This window comes from Mauremys reevesii, linkage group 6 (genome assembly GCF_016161935.1).
Source record: "Mauremys reevesii isolate NIE-2019 linkage group 6, ASM1616193v1, whole genome shotgun sequence".
Lineage (NCBI taxonomy): Eukaryota > Metazoa > Chordata > Testudines > Geoemydidae > Mauremys > Mauremys reevesii.
Genome location: NC_052628.1, coordinates 90426210 through 90449589, shown reverse-complemented (window position 1 = coordinate 90449589; position 23380 = coordinate 90426210). Strand labels below are relative to the sequence as shown.

Genomic DNA, 23380 nt, shown 5'->3' with positions numbered 1-23380 from the left:
CCAATAATTCACCTTTCAGCATAACTGAGTGCCTTCTCCTTTAGCCTGTTCCTTATCCATCTTACAATGCTTGTACTGATCTGCCTCTTCCCTAATTTCACTAAATAATTTCCTCTGTGGTACTGTGACAAATGCTTTGCTGAAGTCCAAGAACATTAGATCTACTGCACTTCCCTTACCTGAAAAAAATCAGTTATTTTCTCAAAGAAAGAAATCAGGTTAGTCTGGCGTGATCAGCCTACCTTTTTAAAACGTGTGTTGCATTACATTCCCTTTACCATTTATCTCTGTGAATTATTTTCTCCTTCACAATTTGTTCTAAAAGAGAAGATATTCACCCTGTGCAGTAACTGAGGTTCTTCAATTATCTTTGTTCACACTAAGGGCAAAATCATTAACTAACAAAGTTAAACAAATTGTTTTTTCCCCATATAGAAAACAAATTTCATCAGCGAAATTGTCTAAATTTATCACAAGAAAGGGAGAAGAAGAGTCTTATTTAGCTACCCTCTCTGCAATTCTTTGAAATTATACTGTGGTGAGTATGTTTGGGAATGAAATTGATGTTCTATACTTCAGACCAGATTTTCAGAAGTATCCACCTGCAGTGTTACAAACTACAGCTGCTTTGTGCATGCAAATATAAGAGTTACATTCTATCAATTAGTGTGTGCAAGTATAGTTCATATGCACAAAACTAAGTTTTGAATGTGCTGTCACTCACTGAAGCCTGAGTGCACAAAATTCCAAAGTAATCGTAGAGACTGGGTTGTGTTCTAATGAAGGATAAACTAATTTATTGAGTGGATAAGTGACTAAAAGCAAGAATGAGTGAATGAATGAAGAGGCAACCAATTGTATATGCCAGTTGTCTGTATTGAGACAGTCTTGTTTAGCTAGTATCTGAAAGCTAAAATAATGTTTTGGGTGTGTGTGTGTGTGTGTGTGTGTGTGAATTTATAATTTAAGATTTTTGGAATGAGTTTCCCTCATTAAACATTGCAATTATTGTTACTTAGATTTCTCATCATTTCTTTTACCCCCTTCAGAACAAAGAACCAAGTCAGTCTTTTCATTTATAATTTATAATACCATTTGCCTTTTATATGCTGAACACAAAGTGTTCACAAAAATAGCTTCAGATCAGCAAATTAAGTATGAAAATTAAGACTACTTACCAAAAGCCAGCCAAATAATGTCTGGCTCTAATATCACATGCATCTTTAGCTAATTAATTCCAAATAGATTAGTACAGCTAAAAAGGCATAATCCTGTAGTCAGAGTTCAGGAAATTTAGCCAGTCATTATTGCACATGCTTATTAATTCTTCAGCAGAGAGATTTTTTTTTCTCTTGAGGTTGTGCACAGTATCTTTGAATTTGTCCTGATTAAGCTAAGGGTAAAATTCAACACCCCAACGCAGTGGCATTAAATTCTTAGGGTGATATTTGCTTTAGCACAGAGAATAGCATAAGGCCTATTCACTACTTAAGTCTTCAAAATAGAGCTTAAGTGATGCACAGGTTGCATGTTGGCTCTCTGCATAGGAATGAATTTTACCCTCCATGTCTAATGCTCTGTACCACTGAACCCTTCTGCGTCTTAATCTCCCCACCTGAAAAATGAGAGCAACAATACCCATCTCTTAAAAGCATGTTGAGCCCATGGGGGATGTTCCTATATAGAGTTCAAAGCTTTAATATTTTTTAAATCATGCAAGTCCCACAAGGGACTTAAATCATGTAAGGTAATTATAGAAAGTTGAAAAAAAATCTGTAAAAACCATACTACACTTCATTTCTCTAAACCCTCTGCATGCAGATTTCCATGGTTTTCTACAAGAGTTTCACATGAAAAGGAGTTGTGTGCAGGGTCAGGCCTTTTATTTATAATCTGGAAAAAGCTGATAGAATATTGAAAGCAAATGTGCACATCATCGTGAAATGACTCAACAAATGGCTTATGTGCTGAATAGACAGAGTGCTGCTGATTTGCTCTTTATCACTGTCTGCTGTTCACTGGCTTGAGGCACGTAATGGTAAAAGATATCCTGTGGTATAGTGAAGCCAACACCACCTAAATAATATATCAAAGTAGGAGTTTGGTGGTTTTCTCAGTACTGAAATTTTAGAAGAGGTGCAGAAGTATCCAGTTTTTCAGTCAAGGGAGTATGCCACAAAATCTTGTTAAATGCAAATGATACCTTGATTTACTTTTCTCCCCCAGAATTCCACAGGATTACAGAACAGTATCAGTTACAAGGTCACATATAACAAGCCTAAATTATTCCCCATACATTCCCTAGTAGACGTCAACTATCTGCCTTTTCTTCTGGGAGGTTCATATTTAAATTAAAGAATTTAAATATCTGCGTATACACATTTCTGTGTCCTACTTCTTCACATTTTGTTCCCTATAGGGTGTTCTATCTGCCCAGACCTGAAGAAATAAGCTAAGATGACCCTCTTCTAGACCAGAAAACCTAATATTTGGTGACCAGGTCTTCTTGCACATATTTTATTTTTTTCTGGCAGGTGTCCCCTTTTCAACTCTTATTGATGTGCATAAAATGATCCTTCAAGCTTACTTAAAAGCCATCTGTGCAAACTAAATAGCATCCAGTTACTTATGGGTGAGACATGCAGATTCCTTCCAAACCTATTTTGTAGTAAGATTTTCTCATATGGTTTCAGGCTTTAGAGTGCATTAGAACTTCTCTGGGTCAGGCTTGAACCATTGGCCATCAGGAGTGCTCCACTGGATTTCCTTTCACAAAGTCCATTGGCTACACTGATTGGAAAATCATATCAACAGGAACACAATAATGTACACTTCAGAATGAGAGCCTTAGAAAGAAAAGAATCTTTCCACTAATACTTGTAATCAAACCTGGATTTTCTTTTGTCTGCATTGGATGGCTGTTTCTATTCAAGGGGGAAAGCAGGCATGCTGGGGTGACCGTATATAAAACACACTGAACATGATATGTAATCTTTTTATGTGGAGCAAATTCTCACTGAAGATTACAGCATTTTCATTTATAAAGCCTTTTAAGCGGCTACACAGAAGAAAGCATGTTATTTGAGAATTACACAATATAAAAATGCATCCTTGCATAGACAGGTCACTTTTCAATACATTTCTTTTTTCTGGGGTCTTGCTAAGGATAAGTGATTTGGGCATTCTGTAGTCCTAGAGGTAACTGGAAAACTGACACGAATCTACCAAGAAAAATTAAACATCTATCTGTTTTGAAAAAAGTCTCTCTGATGCCAAAAAACTAGGAATTTTGTTTTGTTATGAAAAAACATTTCAGTGAAATTTATTCTATATTTATTATAGATTATGCAGTAAGCAGGAGGCAGTTATCCCACATATACACATTATATGCAGCAGTTTTGGTCACAGGGCATAGATCTCTCTGTTGCTTAAGATCCAGGGTGCCACTGGGAACTGTTGTCTTCCTGAGAGTGGATAAAGCACAGAGCTAGGAATTAGGAGATGAGGTTCTAGTCCTGGCCCTACCACTGATTTTCTATGTACTTGAACAAATTGTATGACCTGGGTTTGTCCATCCCATCTGTAAAATGGGGATAATACTCACCTACTTCACAAAGGTACAGAGGTTTAATTTGTTAATGTTGGGAAACATCCTCACATGGCAGGTTCTACAGAAGTCCCAGCTCCAGTGTCCTATGCTTTATCCATTCTGCAAGGAATGTGATTTTTGGGAGAGATATAATAATCACCAATAGTTTCCATACACCTTAAAGAGGCATTTGTGAAGTCCCTAAATATGCTCCCACACCAAGGTCTGTATTCTTAGAATGATACTTAGCAGACCTTACCCTGCTATGACTAATCTCTGCTCCTATGTGGAACCAGAATGCTTCTACCTTTTTTTGCCTGGCAATTGTTGCACATGGTGAGAGATCTGCAACATTTATCAAACTATACATGTTGCATCTGTTCCTTTGCCTTTCTCCTTCTAGTAAAATGTTTTCCACCCTCTTTTCTATGTGAGGCGATACGGGACAGATTACCTGTTATATACTGTTTGGCACAGTGTATAAATAATGATTCTCTTAGAAAGGGTCAGAAGGACAAGAACAGGCGGTGTATAGACCAGAAATAGCTTGAGATGATGCACCATAGGTTTTGAGAACAAAATATTTTATTTCTGTCAATAAAACTATAGTTTACAGTAGTATTTACTAAATAAATTATATAATTTCTCTTTTACAAGCAATAAACTAAATCACACATTTCAAAGACAATGTATGTACACAACATAAGGCCTTATTATAAATAGCTTTTTTTCTCATTTCACTAACAAACAGTGAAAATATCTTTAGAGGCTATTGTCCATAAAGTAAGTGCAGACATTTACATTAATCCTTGTTTGAAATCAATTTGGACTTCCAACAATATGGACCTAAGTAATTATGATTCCAGGGGAGAAAAAAGTGGAATTAATTTTATTTACCACTGTATTGATGATGGATCTTTAAATAGGTAAAGCAGATTACATATTTTGCTTGTACACAATCACTGAATACATGCAAATGAAATCATGAGAGTCAATAGGAAAATATCACTTTCAAGTCCAAAAAAGGTAATTGGCACTAGTATAGAAAGCATCTTAAATACAGTTTATGCAGTTCTTCACAGTTTAGCAAGCAACAGCACATGATAGCAAAGTGTGGAATGTTTCATGTCACATCTGTCGAGTCTAGCTATCATTTCCACGATTCAAGGTTCCCATGACATTTCTCAGAGATAAGTTCCATTGATTATTACTCTTTGTCTATTAGGCTCAGCAAATTCTTCTCTTTAAATCAGGAGTGCAGAAAGTGCTCTTTATCAACCATGGTCACTTCTTATCCACTTTTACTTTGATTTTCTTTTATTCCCTATTACTGGAAATAGAAAATAATTTAAGAGGTCAGGAGGTTTTGTTTCTTTATTCTGCACTTTATAAAATAGTAATTGGATAAAATCTCTCTCTGTGACCAAAAGCACCCCTGTAGTCACACCCTACACATTATTGTAATAATCTTTGTGCAAAATATGCCTTGCAAGGTATCATTCATAAACTAGTAACACACTGATCATGAATATTCTTGTGTAATGTATATACAAAATGTATACGAAGAATTATGAATAGTAAATGAAATAACAACCGTGTTTACCAGTCTATCTGGGGAAGGAGTAAACTTGTTTCTCAGAGACAAAGGACAAGCTGACACCTCTAGCCAGGTGTCAAAGTTGGTTGGTAATCACCTGTCAAGAGGGCATTCTCTGGCAACAAAGGGGGACAGAAACAAATCTATATGCATCGGCACAGTTGCAGGGAACATGTGGTAAGGATTTACCTTGAGCCAAGTCTAGCTTGTTAAATTTTAGCTACTAGGAAGTATTTTATCTTGATTTTTCTTGTAACCATTTCTGACTTTGATACCTTTATATTTGTACTCACTTAAAACAACCTATTTCTGTAATTAAATACACTTGTTTTAATTTTAATCTAAACTAATCCGGTGTTGTGTTTAAACTGAACTGTTTGGTAACACCACTTAAAGTAGCAAACTGTTGAAAATTGACCCTTTACAAGACAACAGACCTTTAATATCCAGACTGTCCAGGACAGGGGCTGGAAAGTGCAACACACATTTTTTGGGAAAATTTGGGACAGAGTGTGTCGGCCCTGCAAGTAGTAACCAAGTCTGTTGGAAGCTAGAGTTTGACTGGTGTGTTGCTGACAGGCTGTTGGGATCAGAGTGGCTGGACCAGGGCTGCAGCTATATACAGACACTACACAATGTTAGGCTGTTTGTGAGTGGCCCTGGTTGGGAGCTACAACAACAAAGCATTGTGAGGCACTCAAGGTTGCCGATTGCAGCCTGGAATGAGAGAGACACCCTCCATCTCCACGCTTCAGTAACTTGCAGTATAGTTCTGCAGTGATCCTCTTTTTTTTTTTTTAAATTCACATGCATAGTATTATCTTCTCCCCTGTAAAATAGTATCCCTCTTACATTTATGCCTGTGAATATTGATATACTTAATACATAAAACCAATATTTGCTCTTGCAAGATGTTGGGCAACCTGGATATCACTGAAGTCAGTGAAAGTGAAGGGCATCAGCCAATCACACGAGGCATTTATAACCTTGTAGGATTGATCAGGTCCTTAGAATGCACCGGGGGCAAAATCCTGGTCTCACTGAAGTCAGCTACAAAACTTCCATTAACTTCAAAAGGACCAAGATTTGGCCCTTAGAAAATAACTAAATATACATTCCTCCAGGTGTAGGTTTTCTTATGGAGCTGTAAAGCCTCATGAATAATTAACGCATATGTAAATAATAAAGCTACAAAAGTCACTCATAATATGACCAATGAACATGACATTTAAAATTATATAACAGTTACTCTATTCTATAATATTACTGGAGAAACTCATTTCTATAGCACAAATTTTATTTTTAATATTTCTGTAGGATCAGGTGTGTCTATATTGGGCACTTAAATCAAGGTCAATTGGATCCCCAACAAACTTCTAGAAAAAACCAGGGAAGACCATAATTGACATCACTAGAATTTCTAAAGTGAAAAAAACCCAAACCAATCCAGACTCCACTTTAAGAACTTCTTTGTCCATCCAAATAAAGCACAGAGGGCACAAAAGCCCCATTTTTATTAAACTCTTTTCTAGGTCACTGTTAACTTTAGTTCCAGATAAAGGTATTTAATTAACCTTCAAACAACTCAAGAAAAGAATCTAACCTTGGCAGTGGAGGAAAATGAAAGCTCCTCAGGCATTCTGAATGGCTTCTTATTTAGGAAAAGGCAACCAACAGATAGAAATCATACATTTATTTTAATTAGCATTTTTGGTATCTGGCATCAGGCATATGATCCACGTTACACTACTGCAAACTTTCAGAACTGTGATTCAGTTGTACACTGGAAAATGGTGCAAGCAGAATTTTGTAATCAGTTGCTTACTGAATAGACAAGCATATATATCCTCATCCTCAGTGTTTGGACATGACGTCCTGGCCATGGCAGGCTATGCTGCTATATGTGGGACGTGGGTTCAGTATGCAAAGTAATTTACTATGTAAAGTGAAACTGCTGAATAGGTGACTAGAATGAATTTGAGTGGATGGATGAAGCGGAACTGATGACTGAATAGAAGGAATATATTTTGATGACTGAGTGAAGTGAACCTGACAAATGGATTTTTTTTTAAATCATCAATTTTGCAAGAAGACAGAACTACATAAATCACTTTGTTAGCATGTTTTCATGAGACCAGGATACATGAAGCACAGTTTTCCCATTGATAACTGAGCTAGTGTGTGGCTGAGGGGCAGGGTCTGAGTGGCTATTGTTACATCTTTGGAAAGGGTACAGTACGCATTCTCTCACCACACCAGTTGAACTCGGGCTCCGCCCTCACTTCTCTTAGCCCTCAGAGACCAATAGCACTGCTGGCACTTGCTTTAAGCGGTTCCTGTACTGTACTCTCTGCAACTGTGACTAGCTTCTCCTTGCTCGTTCTCACATCCCCGACCTGAACAGGCTAGTCACAACTGAGCCCTAAACATTTAGGAAAGAAGCTGCACACAGTTTACAATGTGGAAGGAGGAGGATTGACAGGACTGTAGCTGGACATGACTACAGACTGACAGAATTAGTGCTGTGTCACAAAAATGATGCTCATGGTAGTGAGAAGAAAGGCAATTGGGCTGTAGGGAATTGCTGTCTGGAATGCCCCACTCTGGGACCAACCCTATGCACCTCATTTCAGGCAAAACTCCCATCTTCAATGTTCAGGAACTGTTTCTCTTTGAGCAATACCTACGGTGCAGTTGTTGGAGTGACACTGAGGGCAACCAGAGAAGCACCGTTTCCTGCCCATATTGATAATGAATGAATATGGTCATGGCGATCAGAGCTGAGATCTTTGATGGGAAACGCATAACAAGACAAAAGTGACCGACAGCTACAATGGGCGAAACACTGAATCAAATAATGAGTTTGTACTAGCCAGGGTTTGTTATGTAATGGATTTAGAACGTGCTCCATCATTTGAGCATATTTTTGTGCTATTAATTTTTTGTGCTATTAATTTTTTGCATGCATTCATTCCTCAGTAAATTGATTTCCTCATGCAGCACATTAAAAAGCCTCAGGGCACTAATAATTTATGGTTTATTGAAATTTACACAGGCTTTCTAGCACTTGAATCACTTTGCTAATGTATTAATTGTAACCTGAAGTACATTCACATTTAGTAAAGCACATTTTTCTTGTATCTGACTTTGATACAAAGAGAGATGGATGTGGTTATATTCTTTCTTAACTTAAAATATGTCCCGTGGTCCAAACTCTGCTCTCAGATGCCCGGGTATAACTTCAGTGAAAGTCAATGGCAGCCATGCACTCATATTCAAAGGACAAAATTAGGACCTGTGTATTTCAAAATGAACATTTTCCTTTTTAAAAAGTGGCAGTAATAAATGGATAAAATACTTTTAATCATATTAGGGTATGTTTACACTTACCGGGACGGTCGACGCGGCGAGTTCGACTGCTCGGAGTTCGAACTATCGCGTCTGATCTAGACGCGATAGTTCGAACCCCGGAAGCGCTAGTTCGAACTCCGGTACTCCACCGCGGCAGGAGGAGTTGCTGGAGTCGACCTTGGAGCCGCGGAGTTCGCTTCCGCGGCGTCTGGACGGTAAGTAAGTCGAACTAGGGTAGTTCGAATTCAGCTACGTTATTCACGTAGCTGAATTCGCGTACCCTAGTTCGACCCCCGAGCTTAGTGTAGACCAGGGCTTAGACTACAAATGTGTACTCCATTTTAGATGCCATTGCAACAATAGATGGCAGTATTGTGGGGTTTTGGGGTCATCCCCCCTCAAAGGAAGATAATTTTGAGGTCCTCCATTTTTGGGTTCAGAGCCTTCGACACCTTGGGCCTGATCTTCAGGAGGTACTAAGCATCCACAGCATCAGTTGATTTGTCAGGACTGGGTCCACTCCATACTACCCAACCTCCCCAATACACACCTTAGGATTCAAAGTCATTTGTTGAGATTTAAAGGAGGGCTCCAGATGCTTTTGTGTTCAGTTCAAAAAAGCTTCTGCACAACACTGACAATGTCACTTAATAAACAGGGGAGCTTTGGACAATATTGTCCATAGACATATACACTATCCCTGGAATGACTGGATGTGGAGAAAACTACTAGAGGGGAGGCTGTTCTAGATTTGATTTTGACAAATAGGGAAGAACTGGTTGAGAATTTGAAAGTGGAAGGCAACTTGGTTGGAAGTGATCATGAAATGGTAGAGTTCACTATTCTAAGGAACGGTAGAAGGGAGAACAGCACATTAGAGACAATGGATTTCAAGAAGGCAGAATTTAGCAAACTCAGGGAGTTGGTAGGTAAAATCCCATGGGAAGCAAGTCTAAGGGGAAAAACAATTGAAGACAGTTGGCAGTTTTTCAAAGAGAGACTTTTTAAGGGCACAAGAGCAAACTATCCCACTGCGTAGGAAAGATAGGAAGTATGCCAAGAGACCACCCTGGCTTAATTATCTAAAATTAAAAAAAGAGTCCTATAAAAAGTAGAAACTTGGTCAAACTACAAAGGATGAATATAAACAAATAACACAAGTATGTAGGGACAAAATTAGAAAAGCCAAGGCACGAAACAAGATCACACTAGGTAGGGACATAAAAGGAAACAAGAAAACATTCTACAAATACATTGGAAGCAAGAGGAAGACCAAGGACAGAGCAGGCCTTGGTTACTCATTGAAGGCGGAAGACAATAACAGAAAATGTGGAAATGGCAGAGGTGCTTAATGACTTCTTTGTTTCGGTTTTCACGTGAATCGGACATCTAAAATAGTGAATGCCAGGTAGGATCAGAGTCTAAAATAGAGAAAAAACAAGTCAAAAATTACTTCGACAAGTTAGATGTCTTCAAATCACTAAGGCCTGATGAAATGCATCCTAGAATACTCAAGGAGCTGACTGAGGAGATATCTGAGCCTTTAGCGATTATCTTTGAAAAGTCATGGAAGATGGGAGACATTCCAGAAGACTGGAAAAGGGAAAATATAGTGCCCGTCTATAAAAGGGAAATAAGGACAACCCGGGGAATTACAGACCCATCAGCTTAACTTCTGTACCCGGAAAGATAATTGAGCAAATAATTAAGCAATCAGTTTGCAAACACCTAGAAGATAATAACGTGATAAGCAACACTAAGCATGGATTTGCCAAGAACAAATTGTGTCAAACCAGCCCATAGCTTTCTTTGACAGGATAACAAGCCTTGTGGATGGGGGGGGGGGGAAGTGGCAGATGTGGTATATCTTGACTTTAATAAGGATTTTGATACTGTCTCGCATGACCTTCTCATAAACAAACTAGGGAAATACAACCTAGATGGACTACTAAGAAGGTGGGTGCATAACTGGTTGGAAAATTGTTCCCAGAGAGTAGTTATCAGTGGTTCACAGTCATGCTGGAAGGGCATGGGGATCAGTTCTGGGTCCACAGGGATCAGTTCTGGGTCCGGTTCTGTTCAATATCTTCATCAGTGATTAGATAGTGGCAGAGAGAGTACACTTATAAAGTTTGCAGACAATACCAAGCTGGGAGGGGTTGCAAGTGCTTTGGAAGATAGGATTAAAATTCAAAATAATCTGGACAAACTGAAGAAATGGTCTGAAATAAATAGGATGAAATTCAATAAGGACAAATGCAAAATACTCCACTTAGGAAGGAACAATCAGTTGTACACATACAAACTGGAAAATGATTGCCTAGGAAAGAGTACAGCGGAAAGGGATCTGGGGGTCAGTGGACCACAAGCTAAATATGAGTCAAACAATGTAACGCTGTCGCAAAAAAAAAGCAAACATCATTCTGGGATGTATTAGCAGGAGTATTGTAAGCAAGACATGAGAAGTAATTCTTCCGCTCTACTCTGCGCTGATTAGGCTCAACTAGACTATTGTGTCCAGTTCTGGGCGCCGCATTTCAGGAAGGCTGTGGCACTCTTGCAAAAAAGTGATTCTGGGATGCATTAACAGGTCTGTTGTGACCAAGACACGAGAAGTCATTCTTCCGCTCTACTCTGTGCTGGTTAGGCCTCAACTGGAGTAGTGTGTCCAGTTCTGGGCACCGCATTTCAAGAAAGATGTGGAGAAATTGGAGAGGGTCCAGAGAAGAGCAACAAGAATGATTAAAGGTCTTGAGAACATGACCTACGAAGGAAGGCTGAAAGAATTGGGTTTGTTTAGTTTGGAAAAGAGAACACTGAGAGGGAACATGATAGCAGTTTTCAGGTATCAAAAAGGTGTCATCAGGAGGAGGGAGAAAACTTGTTCACCTTAGCCTCTAATGATAGAACAAGAAGCAATGGGCTTAAACTGCAGCAAGGGAGATTTAGGTTGGACATTAGGAAAAAGTTCCTAACTGTCAGGGTAGTTAAACACTGGAATAAATTGCCTAGGGAGGTTGTGGAATCTCCATCTCTGGAGATATTTAAGAGTAGGTTAGATAAATGTCTATCCGGGATGGTCTAGACAGTATTTGGTCCTGCCATGAGGGCAGAGGACTGGACTCGATGACCTCTCGAGGTCCCTTCCAGTCCTAGAGTCTATGAATCTATGTAATTGGAGAAAGTCCAGAGAAGAGCAACAAAAATGATTAAAGGTCTAGAAAACATCACCTGAGGGAAGCTTGAAAAAAATTGGGTTTGTTTAGTCTGGAGAAGAGAGAACTGAGAGGGGACATGATAAGAGTTTTCAAGTACATAAAAGGTTGTTACAAGAAGGAGGGAGAAAAATTGTTCTTAACCTGTGAGGATAGGACAAGCAGCAATAGGCTTAAATTGCAGCAAGGGCAGTTAAGTTTGGACATTAGGAAAAACTTCTTAACTGTCAGGATGGTTAAACACTAAAATAAATTGTACAAACACTTGTCAGGAATGGTCTAGATAATACTTAGTCCTGCCTTCAGTGTAGGGTCTGGTCTAGATGACCTCTCAAAGTCTGTTCCAGTTCCATGATTCTATGTGCACATAGTATCTGACTCCATACATCATTTAAGGCATAATGCTACACAGTGTATATTCAAATTTTAATCAAGTTTTGAGTATACAATACAAGCATTGAAAATAAAGGATTAGTTAGAAAAACAAACAAGCCAGAGGTTTTATTACAAAGCTCATGTGCTAAAGGATTTACCCTTATTTTCAAAATATACAATAAAGCACAGTATTTATAAAATCAAGTAAATTCCACAACATTTATATGACACTGTTGTATTGCTGGAAGAAATTATTATACTACTCAGAATGGGTTCTGTGCGAAGATAAAAGATAATGGAGACTGTTATTTGGACTATGCAGAATGTTTGGCAAATAGAAACTCCCAGCATCACTGGCCCCATCAGATGAGGAAAGAAGGAACAAGGATATTTTAAGGAGGGATTAAACTATTTTGTTGTGCTTGTTCTCTATATTTTTAGTTATATAAGAATGTTTTGATTATCTCTTATTTTGTTGCTTTGTTCATGGTTAATCAAATATATGTTTATACTTAACATTTAGCAAGAAATTTACCTTCGTTATATTATTTTATTTACTAATTAACTGCATCTTCCATAAGAAAAAAGCACACTGATATTTTAAATATGTATAAATTAGCTATTAAAAATTCATGGATTTCATACAAATGCCTCTATTTTTCTGGAGTCTTTAATTAAAAAAAAGTATTTATTTATTTAAAACTAATTAATTGAAAACATTCTTTAGCCATCTGACATCAACCCACCATTCTTACACTACTTGAATATTTGGCAACCACTGAGATTGCCTTGAACTTATTCTGCATGAAGCATGCTTAGTCATGTATTATTAATAAATTCTAAGTTTGATTAATTTCGTATCTGGACTAAAAAGGTTCAACAGGAAAATAAAATAACCAGCAGTATTTTACAGTCAAGTCTTACAAAAGTATTTTAATGTGAAGTAGGACACCAATTAAAGTGATCATATGTCCCAATTTTTCATGTAATGTCCTAGAGTCTCAGGATCTTCTTTTATGACACCTGAAATGTATGTTTTCCCCCCACTTCAAACAACATATTTGGCTTTTTTATAGTCACAGCATATTTGTTCATAAAATATTGTTATACAATGTGGAATTTGTTCTATTTACCAGGAACATTTCAGTGGAACGAGGGTTCAGAGTAATGACTAGTGTTTGGAGTGAAAAGAAAAACTGAATGTCAAAGTTGTTCTTTTGCTCAGAGAAATAATGTTAAATGACACTTGTTCAATGTTTCATGATAATTAACTCATAATGATAAGCTAGTGGAAAAAATCCTCTACTCCAAGTCAGAAGCTGGCAGTAACAACATCAACACTTTTTTTTTAAAATGTCCTTTTCTGTGTCTCTTTCACAACTTGAAAATGTGTCATCACAATTTTCCTGGTTTTCAGTTTTGAAAACATGGTCACCTTAACATTTTGTCATTAATGTGCTTTCAAGGTTGTCTTCTTCCTCCTCCCTCCCCATATGTTCAGAACAGCAGCTGCAAGAGAGCATTGTTGCTATTTCTACCCAGATTTAAGAGTTTAAGAAGCAACAGCCTCTAATGCTGAGTGACTAACCAGGACTTTGGTCGGCAATGGACTTCCAGGAAAAGTGACTGCAGGAGTATGGCACTACACTTCCTTAGCAATCCCCAATATTGGTAGTTTGTCACAGGCATTCGCAGTGCAACATGTAATATATATTAGACATAGCAGACCCAATTCTGATCTCACACTAGCATGGACATGAACCGAGTAACTCCACACCAGTTTAAAATTAGATGAGAATCAGGTCCAGTAGCTATGAACGAATTTCTGGTGGCTGATGCTCATATACAAAGGCCAGAAAACAAATGGCCAAAAAAACCAATATAAAATGGAAGTTCTCTGTCCTGATTTTGGCTTCCCCACAAAATCCATGAAATACTCTGGAGGCTTTTCACAATAGAAGCCATATAGGGGGTTTCCATGTGGGTGTGGTCTATACATTTGTCTGTGTAAACCCCTTTACCTTTCTATGGCATGTAAGCAGCACCCCAAACCTGCAGATTGGATTACTCCTATTCTGGACTGAAATCTCCTTTGCAGGGCTTGGCAACTGCTTGGAGATACAGATGGCAAAAACAGTCAAGACGACATTTGCGGGATTATGTGCACCTGTTTCTATGATGAAATAGTGCAGTTCCAGAAGCTGTCCATTAATACAACACCCAATAAACAAGAGCTCTTGTCTGGAACAAACTCTTTAATTTCTACCAACCCCCGCCAAGTTTACCCAACCATCTAAATTCTGTGTTATACATGATATTGTTCAGAGCTAGATACTCTGCCCTCTCTGTAGGTGGCAAGTCCATTTTATTTTACAGTTTTCCTCATTTATAGGATAAAGACATGACTGATCTTATTTTATTGAAGTCCTAATATTCCTTAAGAAGCTTAGCACTTCAAAGCAAGAGGAGTAAGGCAATGGAGTTATTGAAATGAAGTTAGATATTATAATGTGTAATACTTTAACAGACAAGGTTTTAGAAACTTGTCTTGCAACAAAACCATTGATAAGGATTATTAACCAGCCTGCTAACAAGATAACCTTCAAATGACATTTAAACCGGTTTTCCATTAATGATTGACTTGTGTCAATTTTTCTATGACGATGTTCAACAGATGGTTAAATCCATCTGAAAGTAGTCATCTTTGATTTGTCTAGTTTTCCTAGGAAATGCATGATTAGAATGACCAGCTTTGGTGCTTTGTTCATGAAAACCATTTAATCATGATCCTAAACACAGAAAATGGAAGTGCACTCCGATCTATCAGCTGTGAATTAAGCTGAAAACATATCACTGTTACTTCAGTTCTGAGCCTTATTTTAATCACAGATTTACCATAGCTTCAAACTATATATGATGATCTAATGAGGTCTTCAGAAGTAAAAGGCTTGTGCACACAGACTGCGTCACTGACCCTTCCTTCCTCCAGCATACAACGTCACAAGACACCTGCTGGTCTGGGACATCCATTTGATTCTTTTGAAGTAGTTGGCAGATGCAGAATTAGGCTGTCTACACTATAGCCTATGTCAGCATAATTTATGTCGCTCCGGGGGATGAATAAACCACCCCCCCGAGCGACACAGGTACACCAACTTGTGTGCCCAGCGCCGTTGGCGGGAGAGAAACTTCTGCCACTTGCGGAGGTGGTTATTTTATGCTGGCATAGTGTGTCTTCACCATAGACATGACCTCAGACCCTTATCAGTTGGGTGACATAACCTTGTCTCCATAACTCTTTTATAGTAGAACAAAAGCTTGACGACCATCAGGGCATAGTTTCTTCCTACTTGTCCAGGCTTTTGCCTGAGGGGCAGAGTGCTGTGTACACAATCTTCTCTAAGGAGTAGGATTTTATTTACATTGCTATTCACACTGATCAATACATTTAGTGTTTTAATCAGTTTTGTATATTCACCCAGAGGCAAAGTGATAAGAAGTGTTACCTTCACCTTGAATGGTCACTTACAACACTAACTCTTTATGCAAAACAATCTATTCCACCGTGTATTTAGCTGTGACACTGAGTACCTTTCGCAACCTGAAGAAGAGTTCTGTGTAAGCTCGAAAGCTTGTCTTTCACCAACAGAAGTTGTTCCAATACAATATGTTACCTCACCCACTCTGTCTCTCAAATCTAAAAATACATGCCTCAGAGAGTCATAATGAGAAAGTTTAGCACTTCAATTAAATCCACACTAAGTTATTCCCACCACTGGATTTCCCAGCACATTCTGTCTTTTGTGCATCTTTCTTTTAGACTGTAATCTTTATTTTGGGGTTTATTGTATTTACGTGTCCATTAGCATTTGTGCTAAGGAAATAATTAAAAATAAGCATATTATAGTTTTCTAAGCAAAATAAAATGTTTAATCTAGGCTGGATTTTTAGGGAGGGAATGAAGGGAAGAGGAGATCCCTGTAACTACTGTTTATACCTCTATTTCCCCTGATTTCCAACCTTAGCGAGTGCTCCATTGGTGGTGAATATTAATGTCAACAACAAACCAGCAACAAGGCTGATTTATACAAATAGTAGAGTCGAGTGTAATGGGTTGCTTGATGGACACAAAATTGTCAGTTAAACCAGTTCTATATATACGTGAGCACTGGCTGTTTGCAACTGGTACTGAAGTGGGGAGCAATGACTGTTACATGGGTTGGATTATTAAATTAATTTGGATTATTAAAGGTGTTCAACACATTCAGTTTTGCATCGCTTGAAAACTACTCAGGAGATAGAACATGTGTGTGATAGCACATGTAAAGTGCAAGGACAGCATGGGGATCTGAAACACAAACCACTGTAACAGGCCTACTGGATCCCGTGGGACAAGAAAGCCAGGAACCATGAGACATCAGGAAATACAGAATCCTAGGATAATCCTTTTCTAAGTGCTAAATGATTGTCACCTTTGGGGATTTTTCATTCTAATCACAGACATATTTTCCTTTTTTCTCCACTGTAATTCATGCCAAAGTTTCACATAAAAAACTCTTGCCTTCATCCTATTAATCTTTTGCCTGCTCCATTTTTGAGGAAATTTCTATTTTCCATTTTAAAAACACAAAACCCCTAGAAAAATAGTCCCAACACAGTATCGTCACATGAAATTGAATGTATTTGGGTGGCAGGGGGAGAGACAGCAAGTATTGATTTTATTACAAAATGCTGTCATCATGCTGGGATTTCCAAACGGACCTGAAAGAGAGATCTGTCCAAATCCCCATTAAAATCTAATTGGATTTCGGTGTCTTTGGGCCTTGAAAATCCTAAACATAGTGATCAGAGTTATTTAAAAGCAGGACTGCACAGACATACATGTAGATAATCCAAACCGTAGGCTTATAAAGGAGTTTCTCACTTCAAATAATGAAATTTGCTATACAGCAACACACAGACTACTCACTGGGAACCACAGCAAAAGAGGAAAGCTGTAACTTCAACATACTTCTGCAGCCAGAGCTGTGTCATTAAGAGTGAAAAAGGAACCACTGTTTATTTTAAGTCCAGCTGTGCAAAACCACTTGTTTTCATCTTCACAAGTATTTGCATGCAGAAATGATAGTTTTCAGTCTCAGAAAACTAAGCTGCAACACTAGGAAAAGTTCAACGTGAGAAGTAAAAAGAGAAGTGCTTTTCCACAAGATTGTAAAAAAATTATTGTTGCTAGGGTATGTTGAGAAATGTTTTGGCATATTTCTTGAAGAATACAACAGTGACTAATCACTTAGTGAACATTTGAATTCTTTAAGATCCTGATTCAGCAGGGTACTTAAGCATGTGCTTAAGTTTAAATACTTGGAATATTTCAGTGGGACTACTGTGATCTTAAATAAATAAAACTAGAAGAAATCATAAATTAAGAAATGAAAGCAATACAGTCTGACAACTTACTAAATAGACATCCAAAACTGAAGCATTATCATTATCCATTTCCAGTGTGCTCTGTTCTGAAGTCAAGTAGATGGCACTGTCTTCTAGGGTGAACGTTGAACTCGAAGGTAACCCTTTACTGGAAATACAGGGGGGATATAATGAACACAAAAGCAAATTACATAGGGGAAAAAAACGTCCTATATACTTCAGCTCTTATGTTTTTGTATTATTTTACAACTCGTTTCCCCCCCTCCCCACTTCTTCGGAGCTATACTTTTTAAGCCGACAAATGCAAATATGGCCAATTCCTTGTTAGCAAAAAGTGCTCACATACAACTAATGTGCCTTCTTCACACATTTCTATAGGTTGGGTTGCATTAAATAAAGTGCTATCAGGAAGAAATGATGCTCTTTCTGAACACCGTAGGCCAAATCCTGCTCAAAGTTACATCAGGATAAATCTGGAGTAACTTCACTGTTGTCAGAAGAGATATTCCAGTTTTCACCTGATGTAACTGGGAGAAGAATTTCCTGCTGTGCCCTTAATTTTTAAATTAAACCCAATGACGAGTGTAATAGCACCCCCACATAACATAAAAGGCTAAACTGTCCAAACAATACTCATTATATCCCCTACTTCAATTTAGTACAAAAGAAAAGAAAAAACTGACATTTTAGCCTCCCACCAATGTGATCAGGTTATACTATGATCAATATATTGTCAAGTTTTTCCTGTTTCACTCATCCTGAATTACAAACAAACAGAGTCCTTACTTTGACTATGTAGCCTATTATTTATTATGCTGAAGTACCATTGCTTTCTTCATTTGGGTTAAGTTAACTGTTATGTGTGAGGGAACACCCATAACAAGATTGCACCCGCACACAATTCAGAGTAACTTAAGTTCAGAAATCGAGGACTGACCATATTGTATTCTGATGTGCAAATATGGGATGCATTTTCAAAAGTATGTCCCCATGCAAAAAAAAAAAAAAAAGACATGAAAACGTGCTAGTGTGTGCAATTAATGCAGTTGTGCATAAGTAAGGCTAATTCTTTATCTGCTGGGTGTAATTAGCTGATTTTAATGAATAATTGTAGGGAGGAAGTGTGAAACTGCAAGTAGATTTTTGCACTTTTTTTGCACGAAGAGCTTGGGTCTTCATTTTTTAAAATTGTCCTTAAGGCTAGGATTTTCAAAAGGAGTCTAAGAGAGTGACATGCCCATCCCTCGCTGAAAGTCAATGGCACTATGGTGCCAAAATGCCAGCCTAGATTTTTGTCCCAGACTTTCAAAGATGGTCATCCTTGCTTCATCCACAAGCATCCCAGGCAACCAGCTACAGTGCTGCCACTCCGGGACCTAGGAAAGGAGGATTCATTTCTTCCTCCCCTGAAGAACTTCCCAGTTTACAGTTTGACTACTTGGGTTGTGCTCTGGGGACAGGTCTTGCTCCTATGTGTATGCCTAAGAAAATGCACATCACATACTACAAGAGTATTAGTCATTGCACTAGTCAGTATTAACGTCTCCTTTTCAGAATCAGTAAAATTAACACTCAAAATATAAAACAAATACAAACAAAATACAAAACAGAACGGATAAAAATGCCCAATACACCTGATGCCATACTAGTATTAGATGCATTCTATTACATTAAGATAGTATTGTTACTTTTGTTATCTAGTGTATTGGGTGTCTTTTCAATAATAAGGCCTTACTCTCTTTCCTTCTGGGCTTATCCAATTCCCACTAATTTCAGGGGAAGTTGGATAAGACCCTCTATTTATATGCCATCTAGTAACATTTCAGTCACACTACTTCCATTTAACTAAAGACAACAAACAAGAAATGAAGGCAGTCTGCCAGGGTAGCACTGGGAGTGCTTCTTGAATGTTGACTATGTTTTATCATCTCACACAAATAAAGCACTGGCTTGAAAGATGTTGTCCCTGGCAAAAAAATGAGAATTAAAGAGAAACAAGAGTTGCTTTAGCTTTTAAAATTCAATAAACTCATGGGGCCTAATTCAAACCTCAGAATGTACAAAGGCGCGCACACACATGGCCATGAAAGGAGGGGAATCACACAGAAGGTGTGGGGTAGCTGTTATTTATGTAAGGATGGGGGCAGGTGTGACTGCAGAGACCAAAGGTCACCTTCCCCTTTGGCAGATAGTGCTCCAGGCAGCTGGGTGTAGAGCAGACTGGCAGGCTGCAGTTCACAGCAGGTTCTCAGTGCTGTTTTGTAATGTTTAAATAGAAATAATTTAAATGATTAAACACAAGCTCTTCATGCCCTAATAAGACTGCGCCACTACACACAGTAGCTTTTCTATCCTGCCCCAAAAAGCTGCAGAGCTCACATTCTGCAAGTCCTCTATGTCGGGAGCTGGAGAGTCAGGGTGTGAGTTGGGTCGGGACATTTTAGCTGTTTCCCCTGGTTAAATCGGCAAAAGATGGTTCTGTGACTACTTGGAACAAAATCTACTTCTACTCAAGTTAGTTTATTGTTTCATTCAAAGCTCCAGAAAGAACCTGGTACTATACTTTCTTTTCTAGAACACACTGCTCTCCTTTCCTTACCAATACATTATTTTCTGCTACAGCCGATGTTGCTATAGCCTCCTGTGGCTAGAGAGTGTTAACACCAGTGCCATGATGCTAAGTGCTATGATTTTCATTCTGGCACTTAGTGAAATTTAACCAGTCGTTTTAGTTACTGTACAGATAGAATCCATTTTAGTAGTTAGCAGCAGTAATGATTTCATCTTTAAAAAAATGTAGAGGCGCTGTTTTCACCTTACAAGGTGCCCATCACCTACACATAGCAAGGAAGGACAATAGTTTCCATGTTATAGTCCCACCATGCAACAGGAGGTGGGTATAAGGCAGCAGTTGAGGGGAAAAGAAAAACAGAGGGTGGAAGGAGAAGACAAAGAGAAGCTACTCTTAATGGTCACAATCCAGTCACCCAGCCATGAACTTTCTATGAGTAGGTCCCTACCAAATTCACAGCCATGAAACAAACACCACGGACCATGAAATTTGCTCTTTTGTGTGCGTTTACCTATACTATACAGATTTCATGGGAGAGACCAGCATTTCTCAAACTGCGGGACCTGACCCAAAAGGGATTTGCAGGGGGTTCCAAGGTTATTTTAGGGGGTTGCAGTATTGCCACCCTTACTTCTGCGCTGCCTTCAGAGCTGGGTGGACGGAGAGCGGCAGCTGTTGGCCAGGCGCCCAGCTCTGAAGGAGGTGCCCTACCAGAAGCAGCACAGAAGTAAGGGTGGCAACACCATACCATTCCACCCTTACTTCTGTGCTGCTGCTGGCAGCAGCTCTGCCTTCAGAGCTGGACAGCCGGCCTGCAGCCACCGCTCTTCAGCTGCCCAGCACCGCTGCCATCATCAGCAGCGCAGAAGTAAGGGTAGCAGTACCGCAACCCCCTCCCCCTTCAATAACCTTGCAACCCCCCCTGCAACTCCTTTTGGGGTCAGGACCCTTACAGTTACAACACTGTGAAATTTCAGATTTAAATTGCTGAAATCATGAAATTTACAAATTTTTAAAATCCAATGACCATGAAATTGACCAAAATGGACCGTGAATTTGGTAGGGCCCTAACTATGAGGCAACAGTAGAGAGAGAGTAGGGGAGAGAAAGAAAGACATGTGTATAAGGGAAAAGATATATGGAAGAGGGCAGAGTAGAGGTCCCAATGATAAGATAAATCATCTGTTTGGGAGTTAAGACCCCAAGGGAAAGAAGGCACCACAGGAGAAAAAGGAAGAGGAATGAGGCAACAGGAATTCCATGAGCCAGCACATTTCTTCCTGTAATTGAACTCCCCAAATGTATCTATGTGGACAGCAAGCTGCCTCTTGCTTCTGTGACTATCATTTCAAATGGTCAAAGGTCATCCCTTTAGCAGCCATTCATAAAAAGGTGACAGCCTCCAGCACAGAGCTGTTTTTTAGATGGGCCTTCCCCCGGCGGTCATAAGATTTCAGTTGATCGGGTCCCATGCTACAGGGGAACCTCACTGTTGTGTGGAGGGATAGCAACAAGGAAATCACCACCCTTCCTTTTTCCTTTTCTTTCTTTCTACAGAAGGTGGGGTAGAAAGTAAAAGCTCGACTACAAATCCTTGAAAAAGGCATGCTCAGAGCTACCTGGTGAACCAGACAATGCACAACCCAAGATAAAGGCTGTCTCAAATACAGTGAAAAAGCTGCAGTGTGTCAATGAGCTGGCCATGTTACAAGAACTAGAGAAACTGGATTCTGTGTGTGATAAAATGGAGTGCAATGGACTTCAATGGTAGGGACAATAGTAACCAACACCAGAAAAGTTGTTGTCAGAAGTCTTTGCAGCACTGATAAAATGTCACCTTTGTCCCTGGATAGGGATGGTCAGGTGCACTCACATTTCACAGGCAGCTCTTCATTTTGCAGTGAATAGAAAAAGGTTATGATGATGCCAAAAAGAGTAACACAGGAACCTGCAGTATCCTTGTAGCAGAACAGAGCTTCTTTTTAATCTACCTTGAAGTTCAGTAACTGGAAAATTATAGAAAATGTAACATACTATACGAAAATTTTAGCTTCTACAGATTAAAAAAATCAGTACTTTGCAAACTTGGAACAGCAGGTAGAAGCTCCCCTTTATTTATATACCTGAGATGTTTGTGTCTTATTTTTAGGTGAAGCATCTGGTTTGGAAATATTGCTGGAAAGGGCATGTGAACAAGGACTGTCAGTACTGGGAAGCTAATCTGTAAAGTGAGTAAAGGAGAAAGTGGAAATTCTGAGTCACCGGCACATTAGTTTGCATTTGGAACCCATGCTGGTGCCAGAATGCAGGCTGCAGCCTTTGCCAAGAGCTAAGTTCTGCCACACATTAAGCTGCAGTTTAATGTTTATTGATAATACTGTAATGTCACTTCAGTAATACACTGTCTGCAGCAAACTAACACAGAACCTCCAAATGGAAATACAAAAGAACATACTGCCTGCACCAATAAGGCTCCTCAGTTGGAAATCAATCTGACGACAGAAACCAGTCATTTAGGTTTACTAAAACTGTTTTCTTCATTGTGTTATGACAATTTCTAGAACAGTAGGAGAGACCATGCAATAGGCTGAAGCTATGTTTAAAGCTAGGCCTACTCTGGTTGTCTTTTCCCTTTAGAGGTATATGATGAGAATCAAACAGGCCTTCCCTTATTGTTTGCTGAGCAACTGGATCCAACTTTGAGAGGTACTGTAATCTGCCATTGTGTTATAGCATGGAGAACAGCTAAACGCCCTCCCTCCTCCTCAGCACAATCTGGTAAGTGAACAGACTCCATTTTTATCTCCTTCTCAGCTAGAACAGATATTGCTTGAGAAAGTAAAACCTTTACCTACTTAGATGAATTGTGAAAACCCTGCCTTGGACATGAGATGCAACAAGTACGTTGATTTTTGTCGTGGTTAAGGATTACTCACATAAATCAGGGTTGTGGGATTGGGCACAAAATGACTGATAGAATACTCAAAACTAAGCTAAACCTATGGTAGGTAAGTAACAGCACAACTCTTACATGCTTACATACTGCTCCTAGCTTTCTAACAAGTGAAGGTAACAATGTCAGACTAGGTCAAAAAACTGATTGCACAAAAATCTGGCAAACCTATTTGAGGGGGAGGGTGGAAATCAACAGATTGGAAATCTGGTAGGAAACCCTCAAACCTTCCAAAATTTGAACACAGACATTTTTATTCTTCAACAAAATCTCCTGTTTTATTTACTTATTTTTATTGAAT

At 38.8% G+C, this 23380-nt stretch overlaps 1 protein-coding gene across 3 annotated transcripts in view; it reads right to left on the bottom strand.

The window, feature by feature from the left end:
• Positions 1 to 4152: 4152 nt before the first annotated feature.
• The window catches only part of PIP5K1B (phosphatidylinositol-4-phosphate 5-kinase type 1 beta), a 161393-nt gene continuing 142165 nt past the window's right edge, over positions 4153 to 23380 (bottom strand). For all 3 annotated transcript variants that reach the window (XM_039545289.1, XM_039545286.1, XM_039545287.1), the window contains exons 14-15: positions 17585 to 17702; positions 4153 to 4919 (exon numbers count right to left, since the gene is read on the bottom strand). In XM_039545289.1, the coding sequence (XP_039401223.1) occupies positions 4917 to 4919; positions 17585 to 17702 (121 nt within the window). In that variant the 3' untranslated portion in view covers positions 4153 to 4916. The remainder of the gene's footprint in view (positions 4920 to 17584; positions 17703 to 23380) is intronic.